General features: G+C 35.8%; 1 protein-coding gene across 1 annotated transcript in view; it reads left to right on the top strand.

The window, feature by feature from the left end:
* LOC126828144 (limulus clotting factor C) overlaps positions 1-18212 on the top strand; it is a 40946-nt gene that overhangs the window by 6361 nt on the left and 16373 nt on the right. Inside the window, exons 3-13 of the mRNA XM_050557741.2 lie at positions 1004-1164; positions 2305-2397; positions 3099-3269; positions 3998-4084; positions 5134-5250; positions 5596-5763; positions 6265-6451; positions 7359-7466; positions 9598-9728; positions 10493-10553; positions 12182-12375. Coding sequence (XP_050413698.1) covers positions 1004-1164; positions 2305-2397; positions 3099-3269; positions 3998-4084; positions 5134-5250; positions 5596-5763; positions 6265-6451; positions 7359-7466; positions 9598-9728; positions 10493-10553; positions 12182-12375 — 1478 coding nt within the window. The remainder of the gene's footprint in view (positions 1-1003; positions 1165-2304; positions 2398-3098; positions 3270-3997; positions 4085-5133; positions 5251-5595; positions 5764-6264; positions 6452-7358; positions 7467-9597; positions 9729-10492; positions 10554-12181; positions 12376-18212) is intronic.

Raw genomic sequence — 18212 nt, 5'->3', positions numbered from 1 at the left:
GGGTAATTTTGCCCGGACAGCGACACTAAAGCCTACTCTTATATCGAATTCCAACTGCCAAGAGATCTTTTACGTGCACAGCAATGTGTACACGGGACTTCTGTTTTTCGTCCCATCCAAACGACTAGACAGCTGTCCTTCACCCGGTTTCTTTCGGCTGGCCTGCGGGCTACCAAACTCTAAGACCCGTGCGTGTCAAAACACGTACGGTGGATGGTAAGCTAGACTTGTGTGTCTGTTCTCAAGTAGAGCCTATTGTATACTGACAGCGTAAGTTTAGTATGGTGCCGCTCTTGAATAATCACTGCCTTGTGCGTCACATCTATTCGGGGATCATAATTATTTGTTTAGTCAGTTATGCGGGAAGTTAAATTTCTGGCCAGGTGTCCGGCGAATGGAACTGTCTGATCAAGTTCTCGATTTCAAAATCCCACACATCCACCCAGGGTTTCCCTGACGCACCGTTCATATTTTGCACATGCATAACAGATACTAAATAACTTACTAATCTTATATGTTTGAATATTTGTTTCAAGTACAATCTCCTATAGGATTCTACAGAATATTATAATTAACTGTGGGAAAATTGGTTTTTACAGTTCACTTGGTGCAGCTATTGTGATTCGATAATTATCTGAGAACAACTTCATACTCGTAATTCTACTATTTTCTATGATATTCTATAAAAAAACTATAGAAAACATCTTCAATATATTTTGTTGAGAAACATATAACAGGCGATCATTCTGTAGTTTTCTGTTGAATTTTAAAAAATTACCGGTTTTAAATTGGGAGGTGCACAACCCCAAACCAAAGAATTTCTGCAGAAGACTACACTAGCTGGTATATAGCATAGCGACTGTCCCTCGGTATTAATATATTTGTATATTCTAGGACTGGATGATTAAGAACTAGAATAACTACGGTTACGCTTGCAGAGAAAGTTGTGTATTTTGTCATAATTTTTTTTTTTTATCATACTGTTTTGAATTATTTCTGTTAGATGCAGTACATTTATGCGTGGTGTACCATGCAGACCGTGTACGCGGTACAGCCGTTCTCAACTTTGTTCCGGTTTTGAGAATTGTACAAACTGTGAAGATCGACAAGCCGGTGGTTGCACAGAGTGTGGTCCCAATAAATATGGGAGGTTTTGTGAAAAAGGTCAGTTGATTTGGATATTCTTTTTATGTAGTTCGGTCGTGTAATTAATTATAATGAAATCTAAGGTCCACGGCACTGTACGGTAGGCTTCTGTAATTCCATGTTTAGTCATCATTCATTTTCTTAAAATTTATGGCCGTGTAATAACTTATAATGAAATCTGACGTCCACGGCATCTGACGTCCACGACACTGCACGGTAGGCTCATGTAATTCAATGGGGAAGTTTAGTGTACAACTGGAACATTAGCATAGATCAATCGTTATCATTCATTTCCTTAAATTTACGGTTAACCATCGTTTCAATTGGCTATTAATGATTGGTGTCATCCATGGTTTACTTTTATCTGATTCAAAACATTCAACGCGTCCAGAATTCTGCTGCTCGCCTCTTAACAAAAACCAGAAAACACCAACACATATCTCCGATATTGAAGCGTCTTCATTGGCTACCAGTTAGTGAACGAATAAAATTCAAAATCCTACTCATAACCTTCAAAGCCTTAAATGACAAAGCTCCTGAATACATAAAAGACCTTCTCATTACGCATGGTCCCACTAGAAACTTACGATCAACGAAAAAAATCCATTGACGGTCCCAGCTGTCAATCTTGAGATAGGCCGCCGTTCGTTCGCATACTCGGCCCCTTTTCTATGGAATTCCTTACCCTTGTCAGTTAGGCTGGCCAAGTCTGTAGAAAGCTTTAAATCTCAGCTTAAAACTCATCTTTTCAACCAGGCTTATTCTTGTCAGTAGTGAATGACTTTGTTCAAACTTGAAAAAAAGCGCAATAGAAACTGCCATAAAGTATTTTTGCGCTATACAAATTGAGACTTATTATTATTATTATTATTAATGATTGGTGTCATCCATGGTTTACTTTTTAAATTATGTTTTATCATATTATAGCAATTCATTAAAATTGTTCTTCTGAAAAACCGATTACAATGGAAGCCATATTTTAGAAAGGGAATTGAAAAGGGGTTTAACATCCTACTTTTCTGTGTCAACCGGACTATTGAAGACTGGTTTATTTTAGGAAGGAAATGAATTATGAGAAAATTCACAAAACCCGAACCTTCGTAGATACGAACAATGGACAATCATCTTGACTCACCCACCTGAACTTACATATTTTAGATTGTGGGTGTTTAAATGGTGGGACTTGTACGAAATTAGGCAGCTGTACTTGTAAATCTGGATATGTTGGAGATCATTGTCAGGCTAAAAAAGGTGAGTAATATTTTGTTTTAAGACTTGATCTTAAAAAGCATTTCATTATAAATTATTTTAGGATTTAAACATGTCATCAGTATCTAGAGTGGGTTAATCTTATCGACACAAAAATTAAAATCATTAGAAGTTTGCTTCTGGCAGGAATATTGAAAGATCTGTTTTGGTGGGTGTCATGCTGGCGTTGTAATCTCTGAGTATCGATTGTGGGGTTCACAGATTCAAAATCCACGCAATACCTGGGTCAGACAAATCTACACACCAACCAATTTAATAATAGAAACTTATACGATCAACAGTTGGTTCTGTACGAAGTGCTAAGAAAGTTCTGGACTTTCTAGATCCTTTCAACTCTTTCTAGAACCCTCCAGAATCTTCCAGTTATTTCTAAACACTGTTTCTAGAAGTTTCCATGGTTTCTAGAAGTTTTCACATGACGATTCTAGAAAGTTTGATTGCCTAAAATAGTAATAAATGATAGATTTTGATGAATTATCATGACCTTATCAGACTGGGGACAGGTTAGGAATACTTTTCTAAAACACCAGATAGCCTACAACTTTCCATTTTCAGAGATCAATTGGCTAGTATTTTATTGTTCTAGTTCTTGCTCAGTAAATTTATTCCCTTCTTGGTATCAGAGTCTGATTGATGAGATCCACCATAAGTCACCATTAAATAAATACTTTTATTGCCAACAGTTTTGGATTGTGGACAACCTACAGAACCAATATATGGTAATATGGTAGTCACAAATACAACAGAAGGTGGAGTTGCGACGTATAGCTGTCCTGAAAATCATCTACTCTATGGTCCTAAAAAACGCACCTGTTCAGACACTGGACAATGGTCAGGATCTACACCCACATGTGGTAAAACAAAATGATTTGTGATACATATTAATATTTGAATGGTTGTGATACAACAACCAATAAGTATCATAAGAAATATTTATTAATGATTGGGCAGAAAAGTTAAACAAAAGTTAAACTTATTAAAGATACATTAGTTAAGATTTAGATAAAAAGCTGACCATTCTTACTATAATAGTTAAAGCAAAATGAAAATATTGAACATTTCATTTAAATTACTTTATTCTGACCTAAGTTGTCACTGTTTGTAGTTTTGACAAGATATGTGCATTGTGGTAACCAGGGTACTGGTATATTTTCGAGACTTAGCCACGCTTGCCCATTTTTAAATTAAATTTTTAAATGGCGAACCATTCTAATCTAGTTAAAATCTTGAGTATCCGATGCCATCGAGAGTTGATTATGATCTTCTTTTGTTAATAAATGTCTAATTAATAGTTTATGTAACATTTCATTCGTAAAGAAAGACCCGTAATAGGCAGATTTAGCTCTTGCATAACGTATGTTTAATCAAACAAAAATTAACTCTTATGAAGAATAGGTTTCTTACCAAAAGTATTATTTCCAAACTGTTCTAGGATGTTTCTTATAATTTTTCAGAAAAAAAATATTCCGAATACGTAACTGAAGATTTCTTAAAAATCAAATCTTTCTACTGTTCTGTATATTTAATGTGTAGTATTTTTTGTAGATTTTGTATGATAATAATACTGTATATTATTTAATAGAATATACTTGTCCAGTTCAACAACCATCAGACCACATGATTATGGATATTGACTATTTATCATTCAAACTGGGTGACTTCAGTAGCGGTAAGTATAATTAAATTGGAAATCAACATGACTTGTGGTGCTGGACTTCCAAATGTTTAGATCTGGTTGTGAAAAGCAGCATTCTTGTGCTTAGGGACTAGACGTCAGAATGTTCAGATCTCACTTAGAACCACAGTAAGTCCTGTAATTTGGGAAATGGGCACCCGACTCTTCAGATCTTAGTGTAGACTAAGATAACATTCCTGCTTTTTTAATATTCAGTCCTCTTTTGCTGGAGATAGATTTGAAAGGAATGGCGTGTTTGTGGTTTGAATGATACAAAAGACTTCTTCCAGCCATGGAAGTTGGAATTTGATGAGGCTGTCTGGACAAAATTGCCATCCCTCGCAGTAGACGCATATAAGCAGCGTACCTAAATAAATACATATAACTAATTGTATATTAGTGTACGAACACAGACAGCCATGATGGCTCAGTGGATAAGACACTGGCTTGCTAACCTGGGGTGGGGTGGGGTGGGGTGGGGTGGGGTGGGGGGGTCCTATGTTCGATCCCGGTGTTTGCAGAGAAAGTTCATCAGGATGTTGGGGTGTGATTCCCTCTTGTCAGTGGTGCAGGACAGAGGGCCCGACGAGGGGAAGATTTATAGTCCCATGTACACATTGGCACGTAAAAGATCCCTTGGCCGTTGGAATTCTATACAAGAGTATGTCATAGCGCCGCTGTCTGGGCAAAACTTCCTTCATAGCACACTATACGGTGTATAATATCTATCTTCATTAGCTCTGTCAGAGCAGAACAGTAGGACGTTAAACGCCTAAACCTGATTTCATTTCATTTACTTCTGATACCATAAAGAAAATGATGAATGACCCCGAATTTGTGCACTATATATAGGCCTTTGTCCATCATATATTTTTTGAATGTTTCATATACATGTATAGTATGATAAAAAAAAAAGGAGTACACTACTGAGATCAGTGAAATTAAAAAAGACCTCTGGTTTTGGTATATTTTGAATTTTCAGTCTTAAATTATACGTAATTAGTGAAACATTTTTTTCATCTAAAACTTTTTAACTTTTACAGATATAGAGATAGTACGAACTGCCAATTTCCGATGTGAAGAAGGATTCAGTTTGGTAGGACATGACACATTAAACTGTTTACCAGGGGGTATATGGAATGGAAAACAACCAAAGTGTGGTAGGTAATCATTTATGTTTATTATTACGTTGAAAATTTATTAGTCTCTGTCATCAAGTAATGAAACATAGACATATCCTTATAAAGGGTGGGCTAACATAGTAGTGAATAGGAAAACAGCAATTCTGAATGTGTTAAAGAGGCAGAGTTTGCCAATCCATCGCTGAAATAAAAGATTTACAAAGAGTTTTCAAGCAGTTCAATGGACGGCTCTGCAAAATTCTCTACTCCAAGTAGACTTCTGTTTGGAATTTGATGATTAGGGGAGTGTCATCGGGTTATTCTGGTATGTCACCAATTTTTAGGTATATTACTTAAAAAAGATGTTGCCTCTTATATTTTCAGTTCAGGGTTGTCCAAAGCCACCTAGTGTAGACCATGGTGATATGATTGGTTCTCATTTCATTCAGGGATCAAAAGTTCAATTTAAATGTCACCAAACTTATAGATTAAATGGCGCTGATATTATTATATGTGACAAAGGAATCTGGGATAATCCTTTTCCAATATGTGGTATTTATTGATTTTTGTTACTATGTCATCGCATCAAGTCGTTTTCGTTAATTATGAAATGTGTTTGGGTTTTTTTACTTGTCACAACCGGTCTTCACTTGTTATTGTGGTTTTAAAATCAAGGGCGAGATATTAAGTATATATTGATGCTGCACGAGGGCAGCTGCTTGAGTGTTTTATCAATATACAAGACCTTTAACACAATCAAAGGACTATTGTCATATCTACATTTTAAGAATAATTATGGCATCTCTATAGTCTGAACACCACAGATCACCAATGCAGTTTTTTTAGTCGAATAAATCTACAAATCCAACAATCTTTATTTATCAGATTTGATTCCCATCCATAATGAAATTTTTTTTTATTAAAATCCTTCATCCACAAAACAAGTTGGGTGTCTTATTTCAAGCATGCGGTTACTTGTATCTGTAAAACGTTTTAATCTGTTTTAAGGATTCGGTTCTCCTGTTATTGAATGATTTTCTTTTGTTACCCTAGATCCGGAACCCCGATGTCCAGAAGTAAATATTCCGTATGGTGAAGTCCATTATAAAGGGAATCGTATGATTGGTACAGAAGCCATCATTTTATGTGATTTTGATGGCATCCTCGATGAAAAGGAAGTAAGAATTTGTGAAGATAATGATGAAACTGGTATAAGAAATTGGTCAGGAGAAGACGAATTGTAAGCTATTTTGATACGCCCACATTATATGGGGACGTATGTAATCTTTGCCTTGTAGTTGTATCCCAAGGCTCATAAATTTCATGTGACCAATCTACATAGCAGTGTTATTTGTGAACTTTTTCAAATTTGCAAAGATAATTCATAGGTAACCCCTATCAAAGTTACCCACCCCCACCCCCACCCCAATGTATGTTTAGTTTTACTGTGGATGATACTAAAGAATTGTTAGCCATGTAAATATACTTACTTAAATTTGCATTAGGCAAGATTAGATAAAGAGCTGACAGTTCTCTCTCTATATATAATGAAAACAGAAAAATGCTGAAAATTTCAGCCAAATTGCTTAACTCTGAACCAAGATATTAACCATTCAATTTTCGGCTAGCCTTGATCATCATTACCAATGCTGGTTCCATAATTAACCAAGTCTCGATTGTCCATTTTTACATTAAATTATTGATCACAAAATCTATTCAAATCCACTAAAGATCGTAGGTTAACGATGGCTTCGCGAGTTGATTATGGCCTGGATCAGTTGATTAATGTCTAATTAATAATTTAGATAACATTTCAGGCTGAAAGCAAGGCCTGCAATGGGCAGATTTAGCTCTTGCATAATGCATGTTTAAAGAAAGGTAGTACAGAGTGTTTAAAATTATAGGCATTCCATCTTGCTTGGCATAACACGTGTAGGGCTAAAATGTAAATTTCAACCTAGCTCAACTCATGTGAACAAGATTTTACACCATCTGACATTTCTATATTAGCTGATTAAAAATACAATGGTTATGGCGCAAATGTTCAGCATGGTTTTATAATGATGAGATAGGGCTGGGGACCATTAAAAGTGTGTGAGAGACATTAAGAGGCTATTTAACAACCATAGTGTATTTATTGTTTACAGTTGTGTTTGGGAATACCAGGAAGATAATGATAATAAATGCTATCATAATGAACTTGAAAATGGCTTTCTGAAAACTACAGTTAATGGGTCGTTAGAAAAAAATGACAGGTACGTACAATATACCCATTTTATGTAGACCTATAGTCATTCTAATCATACGAGCCATGCCATCGTGCAAAAATAGTAGCATATGCGTATCCCATGGACAAATACATATATAGAAGCCCATCTATGGTTGAAGGGATTGTAAATTTTTACCCTTTGAAAATTGTGTAATATTTCGTGACTTACTATGATAAACCACCGAACACTTTTAGACGAGCTGTAGTAGCGACGTGTTATAGCTGTATAATAAGTGATTTGTTTAGCATAAGTTAGGCCTACGTCACACAAATCACGTGACCTTTATAAAAAAAAACTCATTTACAATATTACCATAAAATATCTGATGATGACTGTCCAAAAATGTCCTATTCCTATTTTTGGACACATTTTGAGGGGCTTTAGTCCCTCTACCCTCCCCTAGCATTATGGCTGTAGTTAGTTGAATTGCTAGTTTTGTATGGACATATGTCGTATACTCATCCCAGTCTATTTCATGCAGTCCTGTGGTTAATAATCTTCATAATGTCATAGAAACACAACAAAATTTTGACTAATACTTTGCCTTGAGTAAGCAACCTAGGCCTGCATACACTGGTATGAGAATGAAGATTTAAAATCTATATATATATTTGTGACTGTCGTTTGTCTGTCTGTCTGTTCGGGGTTGGCGGCTACACTAGGTCTGCCCTGAGTCTGAAATTTGGGGTATAGGGGTAGCTCGGACCGGGGAGTAACATAGGCTAGGTGGCGATAGTCTACCACTTCCGGTTTCGGAGTTATGACCCCCGAGCGAAGCCGGTCTGTTCGGGGTTGGCGGCTACATTAGGTCTGCCCCGTATCTGAAATTTGGGGTATAGGGGTAGCTCGGACCGGGGAGTAACATAGGCCAGGTGGCGTTAGTCTACCACTTCCGGTTTCGGAGTTATGACCCCCGAGCGAAGCCGGTCTGTTCGGGGTTGGCGGCTACACTAGGTCTGCCCCGAGTTTGAAATTTGGGGTATAGGGGTAGCTCGGACCGGGGAGTAACATAGGCCAGGTGGCGTTAGTCTACCACTTCCGGTTTCGGAGTTTAAAATCTATATATATATTTGTGACTGTCGTTTGTCTGTCTGTCTGTTCGGGGTTGACGGCTACACTAGGTCTGCCCCGAGTCTGAAATTTGGGGTATAGGGGTAGCTCGGACCGGGGAGTAACATAGGCCAGGTGGCGTTAGTCTACCACTTCCGGTTTCGGAGTTATGACCCCCGAGCGAAGCCGGTCTGTTCGGGGTTGGCGGCTACATTAGGTCTGCCCCGAATCTGAAATTTGGGGTATAGGGGTAGCTCGGACCGGGGAGTAACATAGGCCAGGTGGCGTTAGTCTACCACTTCCGGTTTCGGAGTTATGACCCCCGAGCGAAGCCGGTCTGTTCGGGGTTGGCGGCTACACTAGGTCTGCCCCGAGTTTGAAATTTGGGGTATAGGGGTAGCTCGGACCGGGGAGTAACATAGGCCAGGTGGCGTTAGTCTACCACTTCCGGTTTCGGAGTTATGACCCCCGAGCGAAGCCGGGTATCCTGCTAGTAAAAAATAAATTGGTTCAGCAATGAAACAAGCTATGTGATTGGTACAATCAATGGACATGGAATACATAAAAGTCGGTTAATGCAGCCAGTCAAGCAGGCCTGACTCGATGGGCCCCTGTGATGGCCAAATTGTACACAGGACACAGTTTTTTGTCCCATCCAAATGACTAGATTCTGAACTCTGGACATTCTTGTTAGTGAGCCTGCACTATACTTACAGGATTACCGTTGGTCATCGCCTTTTGTTGAATATAATTGGCCTGTGTCAACGGCACTCCTGATAAATGATGTGACTTAGTCCTGGATACAGGTGGAGGCACCCTTGTACTAAGTTTTCTCCCTGGATTCTATTTGCTTTGTTTTTGGACATTTTCAACAACAAAAATCAGGTCAGAGGCAATCACCGCTGCTATAATCTGCTTGTGCCGTCAAAGTATAATACCGAAAATGTTGTAATTCCTTGAATTTATTGTCTGTTTGAAAAGTAGTTCATCTTTTAAAAATGTCCAGACCTATTTGATTTGGGTATGTTTGCAGATGCATAAATGTATGAAAAATTTTCTGTTTCAGGGATAAAAATGGATTTGTTCACAGTGACAGGATACTATATGAATGTGATGATGGATATTATCTGAAGGGTGAAAGGGAAAATTTTTGTGTTGATGGGAAATTGACAAAAGAAATACCATTGTGCATAAATGGTAAACTATATGACTTTCAGATTTCTCTGAACACCATAAATGAAAGTAGCTTACATTATGCGCATTTATATATTTAGCAGTTTGGAAATGATTGCCAGATTTAATTGCTTCAAGATGCAATATGTAAGATTTTGATAAAGAGCTGACAGTTTCTGCTATAATAGTTTAAAAATAGATAAGGAAAAATGATGAATAAATTGAAAATTTCAGTCCAATTACTTCATTCTCATTGAAGTTATGACTGTTGGGAGAATAGATGTAGTATAATATTGACAATTGTCTCGATTTTCATTGCTATTGTTGATACGATAATAAACAATGTCTTGATGAAACAGTTTTAAATGACAATCGGGTTTCAATCCGTTCAAAACCACAATCATTTGTTGGCCAAGAGAGTTGATTACGGGCTTGGGCAAATTAAAAATGGCTGTCCAAGCAGGGCATGGAATATGGGCAAGTCCACATGGAAACTGACAGTTTCTATTTCAGAGAAATAGTAGCAGAGATTCAGATAGCTGTACATACAGGACTAGTAAAAAGATTTACCGTAAGAGAATTAAATGCACTCAGAAATAACCTGTTTGAATTACAGAGATATATCCAGGACTGCAGCCCTGTCTGCAAATAGTGATTTAGCAACCGGTTGGTTCAGTTGGCGAGATCTGAGACAGTGCTTATTGTCTTCATAGGCCTATAAATCTTCGTAATAAAGATTTTTAAAACACTATGCCTGTTTCAACATGAAAAGATTGTTTTAATTTCAGTTATCACTTGTCCGAACCTAGTAGCACCTAAAGGATGTAGTAGATGTTTTGGAAAACACTGGTAATATTACTTTTTTTCTGATAACATCAATATCCTGCTTACTTTTGTATGAATTTCAAGTATTATTAATCAGGGTTTCCTCTATGCCTTTGTTGAATTCAAGTACAAGTTTATTTCCGTACAGTTCGAATGGCTGCGCACAACTTCTTGTCTGCACCGAAAGCATTACCCAAGAGAAATGAGAACCCAACTTCAAGAATTCTAAATGCATTTTTATACGCCAACATTGAAATGTGGTCGTATATTGTCGTCGCCCCGTCCTGTCCGGCGGTTTAGAGGCTAGTGTTTATATCCGATTGACTTTAAATTTATACACAGTGTTTAAGGTCATGAGACGAAGAAGCCTATTGCTTTTTGACGATTTCCGATAATTACTGCCAGAGTTATGGCCCTTGATCACTTCAAAGAGTCTTGTGGACGCTCTAAATTTATACACAGTGTTTAGGGTCATGAGACGAAGAAGCCTATTGATTTTCCGCAATTTCCGACAATTACTGTCAGAGTTATGGTCCTTGATCACTTCAAAATACCTTGTGGATGCTCTAGAGGCTAAAGATAATATCCGGTTGACTTTAAATTTATACACAGTGTTTAAGGTCATGAGACGAAGAAGCCTTTTGTTTTTCAGCGATTTCCGATAATTACTGTCAGAGTTATGGCCCTTGATAACTTTGAAAAATCTTGTGGACGTTCTAGAGGCTAAAGTTAATATCCGATTGACTTTAAATTTATACACAGTGTTTAAGGTCATGAGACGAAGAAGCCTAGTTATTTTCAATGATATCCGATAATTAGGGTCAGAGTTATGGCCCTTGATCACTTTGAAATATCTTGTGACGCTCTAGAGGTTTATGTTATCACCCGATTGACTTCAGATTGATACACAGAGTTTAAGGTCTTGAGACGAACAAGTATATTGATTTTAAATGAATCAGCTAAATCCATGATATTAAATGTTTCGTATGCTAAACATTAGCATGGGGCAGAACTTTATAAAAACCAAACAAAGTCTAATGATTTTCTGACAATTACTTAATGAGTTGTTACTCTTAATCATATTTTAGTATATTATAAATGTTTCATTACTGAAAAAAAGTAAAAATATGTGACAACTCTTGTTGACTGCACGGACGATTTAGCTGCTGTGGACGTATGTTTCGTTGCCTGGCAACCTATCTTTAGGTTTACATTATTATTTTAATCCAGTATACTCCTAGTAATCATAAAATTTCTTTCTTCTTTTTTTTTTTGTTTTCTTCATTCAATTATTACTCAAAAATGTACTGAACATTTGCTGAACTTGCATTTTAGTAATAGGAAATGGGACCATAAATTTAGAAGAAAAAGGGTTTGTGGCCCAGGGCCTTTGCAATGGCAAAACTTCTTTCTATTGCAAAGATTTCTCAGTGTCCTGAATCCCTATATAGGCCCTATGCCTTTCTGCCCTCCATTGCTTCCCTACACACTTCAGGCTGTAGACCAAGGTTTAGGATTATATATTTGATCAACCAGTAAGTTAGCAGGAAAACATTTTACACTAATTTCTTGCAGATTTAGTTGTCACCTAAATTAGCTTGCTTCAAGATTTTTATAGTATGCTTTCAACAAATTTTATTTTCAAATCATAGTTCTACTTCTTTGAAACCAATTGCTGATTGTGTACCAAGGATTTCTGATGTGCATATACCAAATGATCTCTTCCCAAATGGAACTGTCATAGAATTTATTAACGATCCAGTTTTATATAGTTTATCTGGATCAAGACGTCGCACTTGTCAAAATGATGGTAAATGGTCAGGTCCCGAGACAGTCTGTGAGCAAAGTAAGTATGGCAACCCAAATTATATTTAAGGTATGAAATAACTGTAGCTATATAGAAAATGAACCAAGTGTAGATGGTCATCTTCAAAATACCTCATATGCTTCCGCTATTAACCGTTCAAGTCAGTTCAAGATATCCCCCTGAGGGTATTGGTGTGTCCCAATATTAATGACCATGTCATTTTATTTAGCTTAAAGTCTTTGTTGTGCATATAATTGATGGACAGTCTCCCACTCTTTGATTCATTCTAATGATAGATAAGTTACATTGACTTGTCTTGACTATATCCAATATATCATTCACAGTGGATGCTGAATATTGGTCTGATATCCCTATATTCAGCTTTCTCAATATTGTAGTTTGCAAGGGATTAACAAATGACATTCAAAGACTTTAACTTACCAATAAAATACTGTTTGTGGGATGAATGGTGTATTTTTTTTTTAGAGACCTGGCAGAATTAATAAAAAACTTAGTTTTGACACTTGTCAGACAGGAGACAAGACTAATGCATATACCAGTCACAATTCTATCTATAGACTGCTTATTACTGAGCGACCTTTCTACAAGGCTGGTCATTATCAAGCAATTCTCTGATAAAATATCTGTTATACTCTATAACAAGAAAGAACACCATATATAGAGGAAGACCGGGACAGAATATTTAAAAAAGCATAGTTTTGACACTGGTCAATCAGGAAACAAGCCAAAGCAAGTCTCGGATAAAATATTTGTTAGACTCTGTAACAAGAAAGAACACCATATATAGAGTTAGATAAGACCAATTTGCAGGTCTATTCTTATTAATATCTGTATTATAATATTGTATATATGTGGATAACTTGTATATAGTTAACCAGTATCAGTATCTTCTTATTCTTCCACTTAATAGAACTCAAAAAAAAGGGCAGTACAAACCCTGCATGATAATGCTCTGTGGGTGGTAGTTCTTTGGTTCACCATGGATGGCATGGATTAAAGTATATTGAAGCTAAAAACCACATGTAAGATAGGCCATGTTTTATTCAACCTCTCTAAGTACAAAAGATCCCACATATGGGAGATAACTCCCAAAGACTCCAATAAAGAACAAAGGGGAGAGAACTCTTCCATGAAAGGTGACATTACTATATGACATCCCCCTCTCTTGAAAGATGTGAACTCCCTTTGATAAATTAGAGTTAACATCATCATAATGAACGAAAAAAAACAAAAAAATAGAAATAAAATTCCTTGTGAATCACTCACAGATACAATCAAATTCAAACACACGCAATGAAATAGCAATTAACATATCAAACTTGGAAATTTGTTAAATGAAAAAGAGTCTGACATAGAAGTAATTAGTAACGATCTTCAAAAACATATATACAGCTACAGCATGTTTAAACAAGCTAAAACTTTCCCACAATATCAATAAAGATTGTAAGTATGAAATTCTCATAAGATGTTTGATTCCAATTGATTTTACAAGTATTGATCCAACCTCAATGCTTAATATCACAAATTATATGCAAGTACATACATTTCCCAACATCAAATACGTGATTAATACCGATTTGAATACAACTTATAGAGTTTTTCAATAGGAAGATAATATTGCATTAAAAAGGTTTACCTATAAAAACGATTGTTGGTTTATTAAATCACAACATCAAAACACTAAGTTTATGATAAACTTGCTTTAACAATAATATTTGTTGTATTTTCTTAAACTACCTGTGATATGGAATGTTGGATCACATAGTAAGCTTTCAACAACTGGATGCAAAAAAGGATAATTATCAACTTTAATCCAAGTAAATTCCTTATTCTTTTGATATGGAATCTCTACTAATAGTTCTAAGGAACCAAATTTAAATCTGGCTTTCTTTATTTCCATATAATCGTCATTAGTAAGATCAACTATGTGATGGAATTGTTGCTCTATCTGACCTAAATTTAACTTACTTAAGGATGCAATGTTTCTATTCTCAATAATATTAACTTTACATTGAGCTATATCTACAGGTGTAGTAAGTCTATTACATACAACATTGCTATCATCGAATGTAGACAAAACATTACCTACTTCATCCGTACATTTTAAGAAATTGTCGCAATTAACAATATGAGCATTTTCATCATCTGATTTACCTAAACTCTTTCTTAAGGCATCTATATGAGTTATTTGTTTATTAGGTTCATGAGATCGCACAAAACAAAGTTTGAGTCTGTTTATGGAAAAGACCTCTTGTAAAACCTTTCCTTCAAGGGTTGATAAAATATAATGTGTCCTATCTAATATTTGATGAACAACTAGCGGACCACACCAATCTGCTTTGATCTTCCGAGAATTAGCAGTTAATGCAGAAGACGAAGGCTTAAACACAAAAACCAATTGTCCAAGACTATAAATTGGATTTTTGCTTAGACTATGAGCAATGCTCATATTTTGACTTTCTTGTTGTCTCTTCTGTAGATTATGAATAGTTGATGAAATAGCATCAAATTTAGATTTAAGGTGTGACATATACTCATCGTAAGATTTACATATTCCGGTAAATGACCAATTTAGGGAAGTTAGATTCTTTGGTTCTTTACCAAAAACTAGCTCATATGGTGAATAGTTTCCAAGTTGTGGGGAAACGAATGAATTGTATGCGTAGCAGCATGTTGAAACATATCGTACCCAATCTGTACCAAACTGATTTAAATTGTACTTGAGAAAATTAGAAATTGACTGAATATGTCTTTCAACAAGTAAACTTCCATGATTTTCCACACTGATAAGTTTCTGGTCGATATCTAGAGCTTGACAAAGTACACTAATAAGTTTACCAGTTAACGATGCAGCACAATCTGTGATAAGAACAGAATGTGGACCAAAACTACAAACTATCTTCTGTATGATTGCTTCACATATAGTTTCAGCGTCTAGAGATTTTAAAGGAACACAAACAACGAATCTTGTTATTTCGTCGCAAACAACCATTAGATTTTTAAATCCGGTTGATGAAGATGGCATACTCTTGAAATCAAGACTTAATCTATCAAAAGTTCTATAATGTGTAGGAATTCGGTTATGAAATATGCGAACTTTGTCTGTTTTGCCTTTAAATTGTTAGCATTTGAAACATGATTTGATATAGGAAGAAATAGTGTCAAACATGTTAGGAAAGTAAAATAATTTTCTCATAGTCAGATATGTGCGAACAATACCTTGGTGATTTGAAAGTTGACTATCGTGGTAGATATTGATAAGGCTATGACACATTGATTCGGGAATGGCTAATTGCAAAGTGAATGTTTCATCTTTATGAATGATAAGCCTGAATAAAACTGAATCGCATAAAAGATATTCTTCAGATTTTAATTGAATTGTCTTTGCTGACTTCTTATTGGCTGGCAAAATATCATGACATAAATAATCGTAAATTGGCTTAAAATATGGTGAAGTTTCTTGTTCAATACGTAATTTATTTGCATCTATAGAAAGATTATAATCTCGGATGATCTTCCGTTTAATAACGTTTAGGAGTTTGTTTAAATCTTGTTGTTTTGGAAAATTCTTTTGAATAATATTCTCACAGTTATGAATAACAGGTCGTGGAGGAATACACAATTCGATAGGAACTTCAATTTCCTCATCTTCAGATACTAGAGGTTTATCAACTAGTCTAGGTTCAGAATTATTAGAATTCTGGGCATGCGTTGTCTTGGAACTAGATATACGAACTGGAATGTCGTTACTATCGTTAGTTATATGAGGAACATGAGCGGTCGACGATGAAGAAAAATTGGGCTTTATAACTGGATGTACATGTATATCAGGAACATGAATGTTCTGTTGTTTAGCCCATTGTCTTGTAACTGGTCGCTCACTTACAGGATTCATTTCTTCAGTAGAAAATGCAGTTGGGACAACAGCATCTATTTCTGAATCGTCCTCTAAAGGACTTCGAGAAAGAAAATCGGCTAAGACCAATTCGGTACCTTTCTTATATCCTATTTTTAATGCATAATGAGATAATCTAACAAATAGCTTCTTTAAACGGTTAGTACACGGTTCACGTTTAGACTGGAATAACTGGACTATTGCTGAATGGTCGACATATGCATCGAATTCAACACCTTTCAGTAGGTACTGAAAGTTGGTTATGTTGATTAATAAACCAAATAATTCTAACTCGGTTACACTATATCTTTCACAAGCCTTAGGAAGTCGCTTAGAATAATAACCTAACAACCTTTCTTGTCCATTAATCACTTGAGTTAAATATGAACCGGTTGCTGTCCTTGATGTATCACTGTATAGTGTGAACCTACCATCACCAGATGGCATGTATAGAACGGGTGGCTGAATTAAAAGTTTCTTTACTTCATTAAATGTAGATCCATGTTCATCTGTCCAATGAAACTGAACTCGTTTATTTGATATCTTATGCAACGGTTGTAATACAAGCTGTAGTTTAGGGAGAAAATTAGATACATAATTCACAGCACCAATGAATTTACGAACATCCTTAGTTGATTTTGGGCGAGCTAAGTTTTGAATAGCACGACATCTATCTGATAATGGCTGAATTGTTGCCAATCCGTTTTTACAAATTGTGAGTTGATGACCCATGTTAACAACATTACTACGAAAAAAAGAACATTTCTTTGGCGATATTTTTAGACCATTATTTATTAAGGCTTGAAATACTTGGGCTAAGTGTTGTTTATGAGAATTCTGATCTTTACTAAAGGCAATGATGTCATCGTGATGGGCAATACAATAATGATAACTATCTTTAACTGCGGATAACACTTCGTCGATCTTAGATTGGAAAACAGCAGGTGAGACACTAAGACCTTGACTTAGTCTTTTGAAATAATGTTTTCCACCATAATATGATGATATACCTGTATACTTCTGAGATTTGGGAGACAAAGGTAAAGTAAAGAATGCAGATTTTAAATCAATGCAACTGAAAACCTGGGGTTTAGAATTACCAATACGCTTGAAAGTTTCAGAAAGTAGAGGAAATGGACGATTTAATCGTTTAATCCTTGAGTTAAGGTATCGGAAATCCACAACAACTCTCTTTTCATTTGTGCCTTTCTTTGGAATTACAAGAACTGGCGAAGTGTAGGATTGGTGACCTACAGCCAATATGCCAAGTTTAACCAATTTATTTAACTCTGCGTCAATGATTTGCTTCTCAGCTTCAGTAGTAGGATAGGGTCTTATATAGAATGGGTCTTCATTTGAAACTTCAATGTCAACTGACATATTTCGACAATGACCAATCTCTCCATGTAAACTGAAAGCACTTTTATACTCACATAAAAGTTCATAAAATCCATCTTTGACAATATTAGTAAGAATACTTGAAGACAAATCAATATTCTTCTTGAAAATATCTCGAACTGCTTCGTTTGCAATACTTTTGGAATGATTGTGACTAGATAAATCTGAATTTTCACAAACAAAAATGTCATCCAATCACATAAAAGAAATAGGTGTTGATGCATTAATATGCAAAGTTTTATCACTTGTGTTGCTAATAGGTATTATAGCCTTGTTACGCTTCAGTTTTACTAAAACTGATGAAGGGCAGGCATCTGAAATGGTTTTGTTACAATAAAGTCACACTTCTCTATTCTTAAATACTGCTGGGACTTTACCATACACAGTAACGAAACGACTATGATTAGGCTTTATATGAATACTGTGACAGGTTGAAAAACGAATTTTGCGTGATTTGCACTGAAAGATATTGTCACGAAAACTGAGATTACCATCTTAGGATGATAAAGTTTCTTGACCTAATATAATGTCAATTCCAACTAAGTCTTTGGCAATGTATTGT

Source organism: Patella vulgata, chromosome 7, assembly GCF_932274485.2.
Source record: "Patella vulgata chromosome 7, xgPatVulg1.2, whole genome shotgun sequence".
NCBI classification, from domain to species: Eukaryota; Metazoa; Mollusca; class Gastropoda; family Patellidae; genus Patella; species Patella vulgata.
This window is presented reverse-complemented; position numbering and strand designations above follow the sequence as displayed.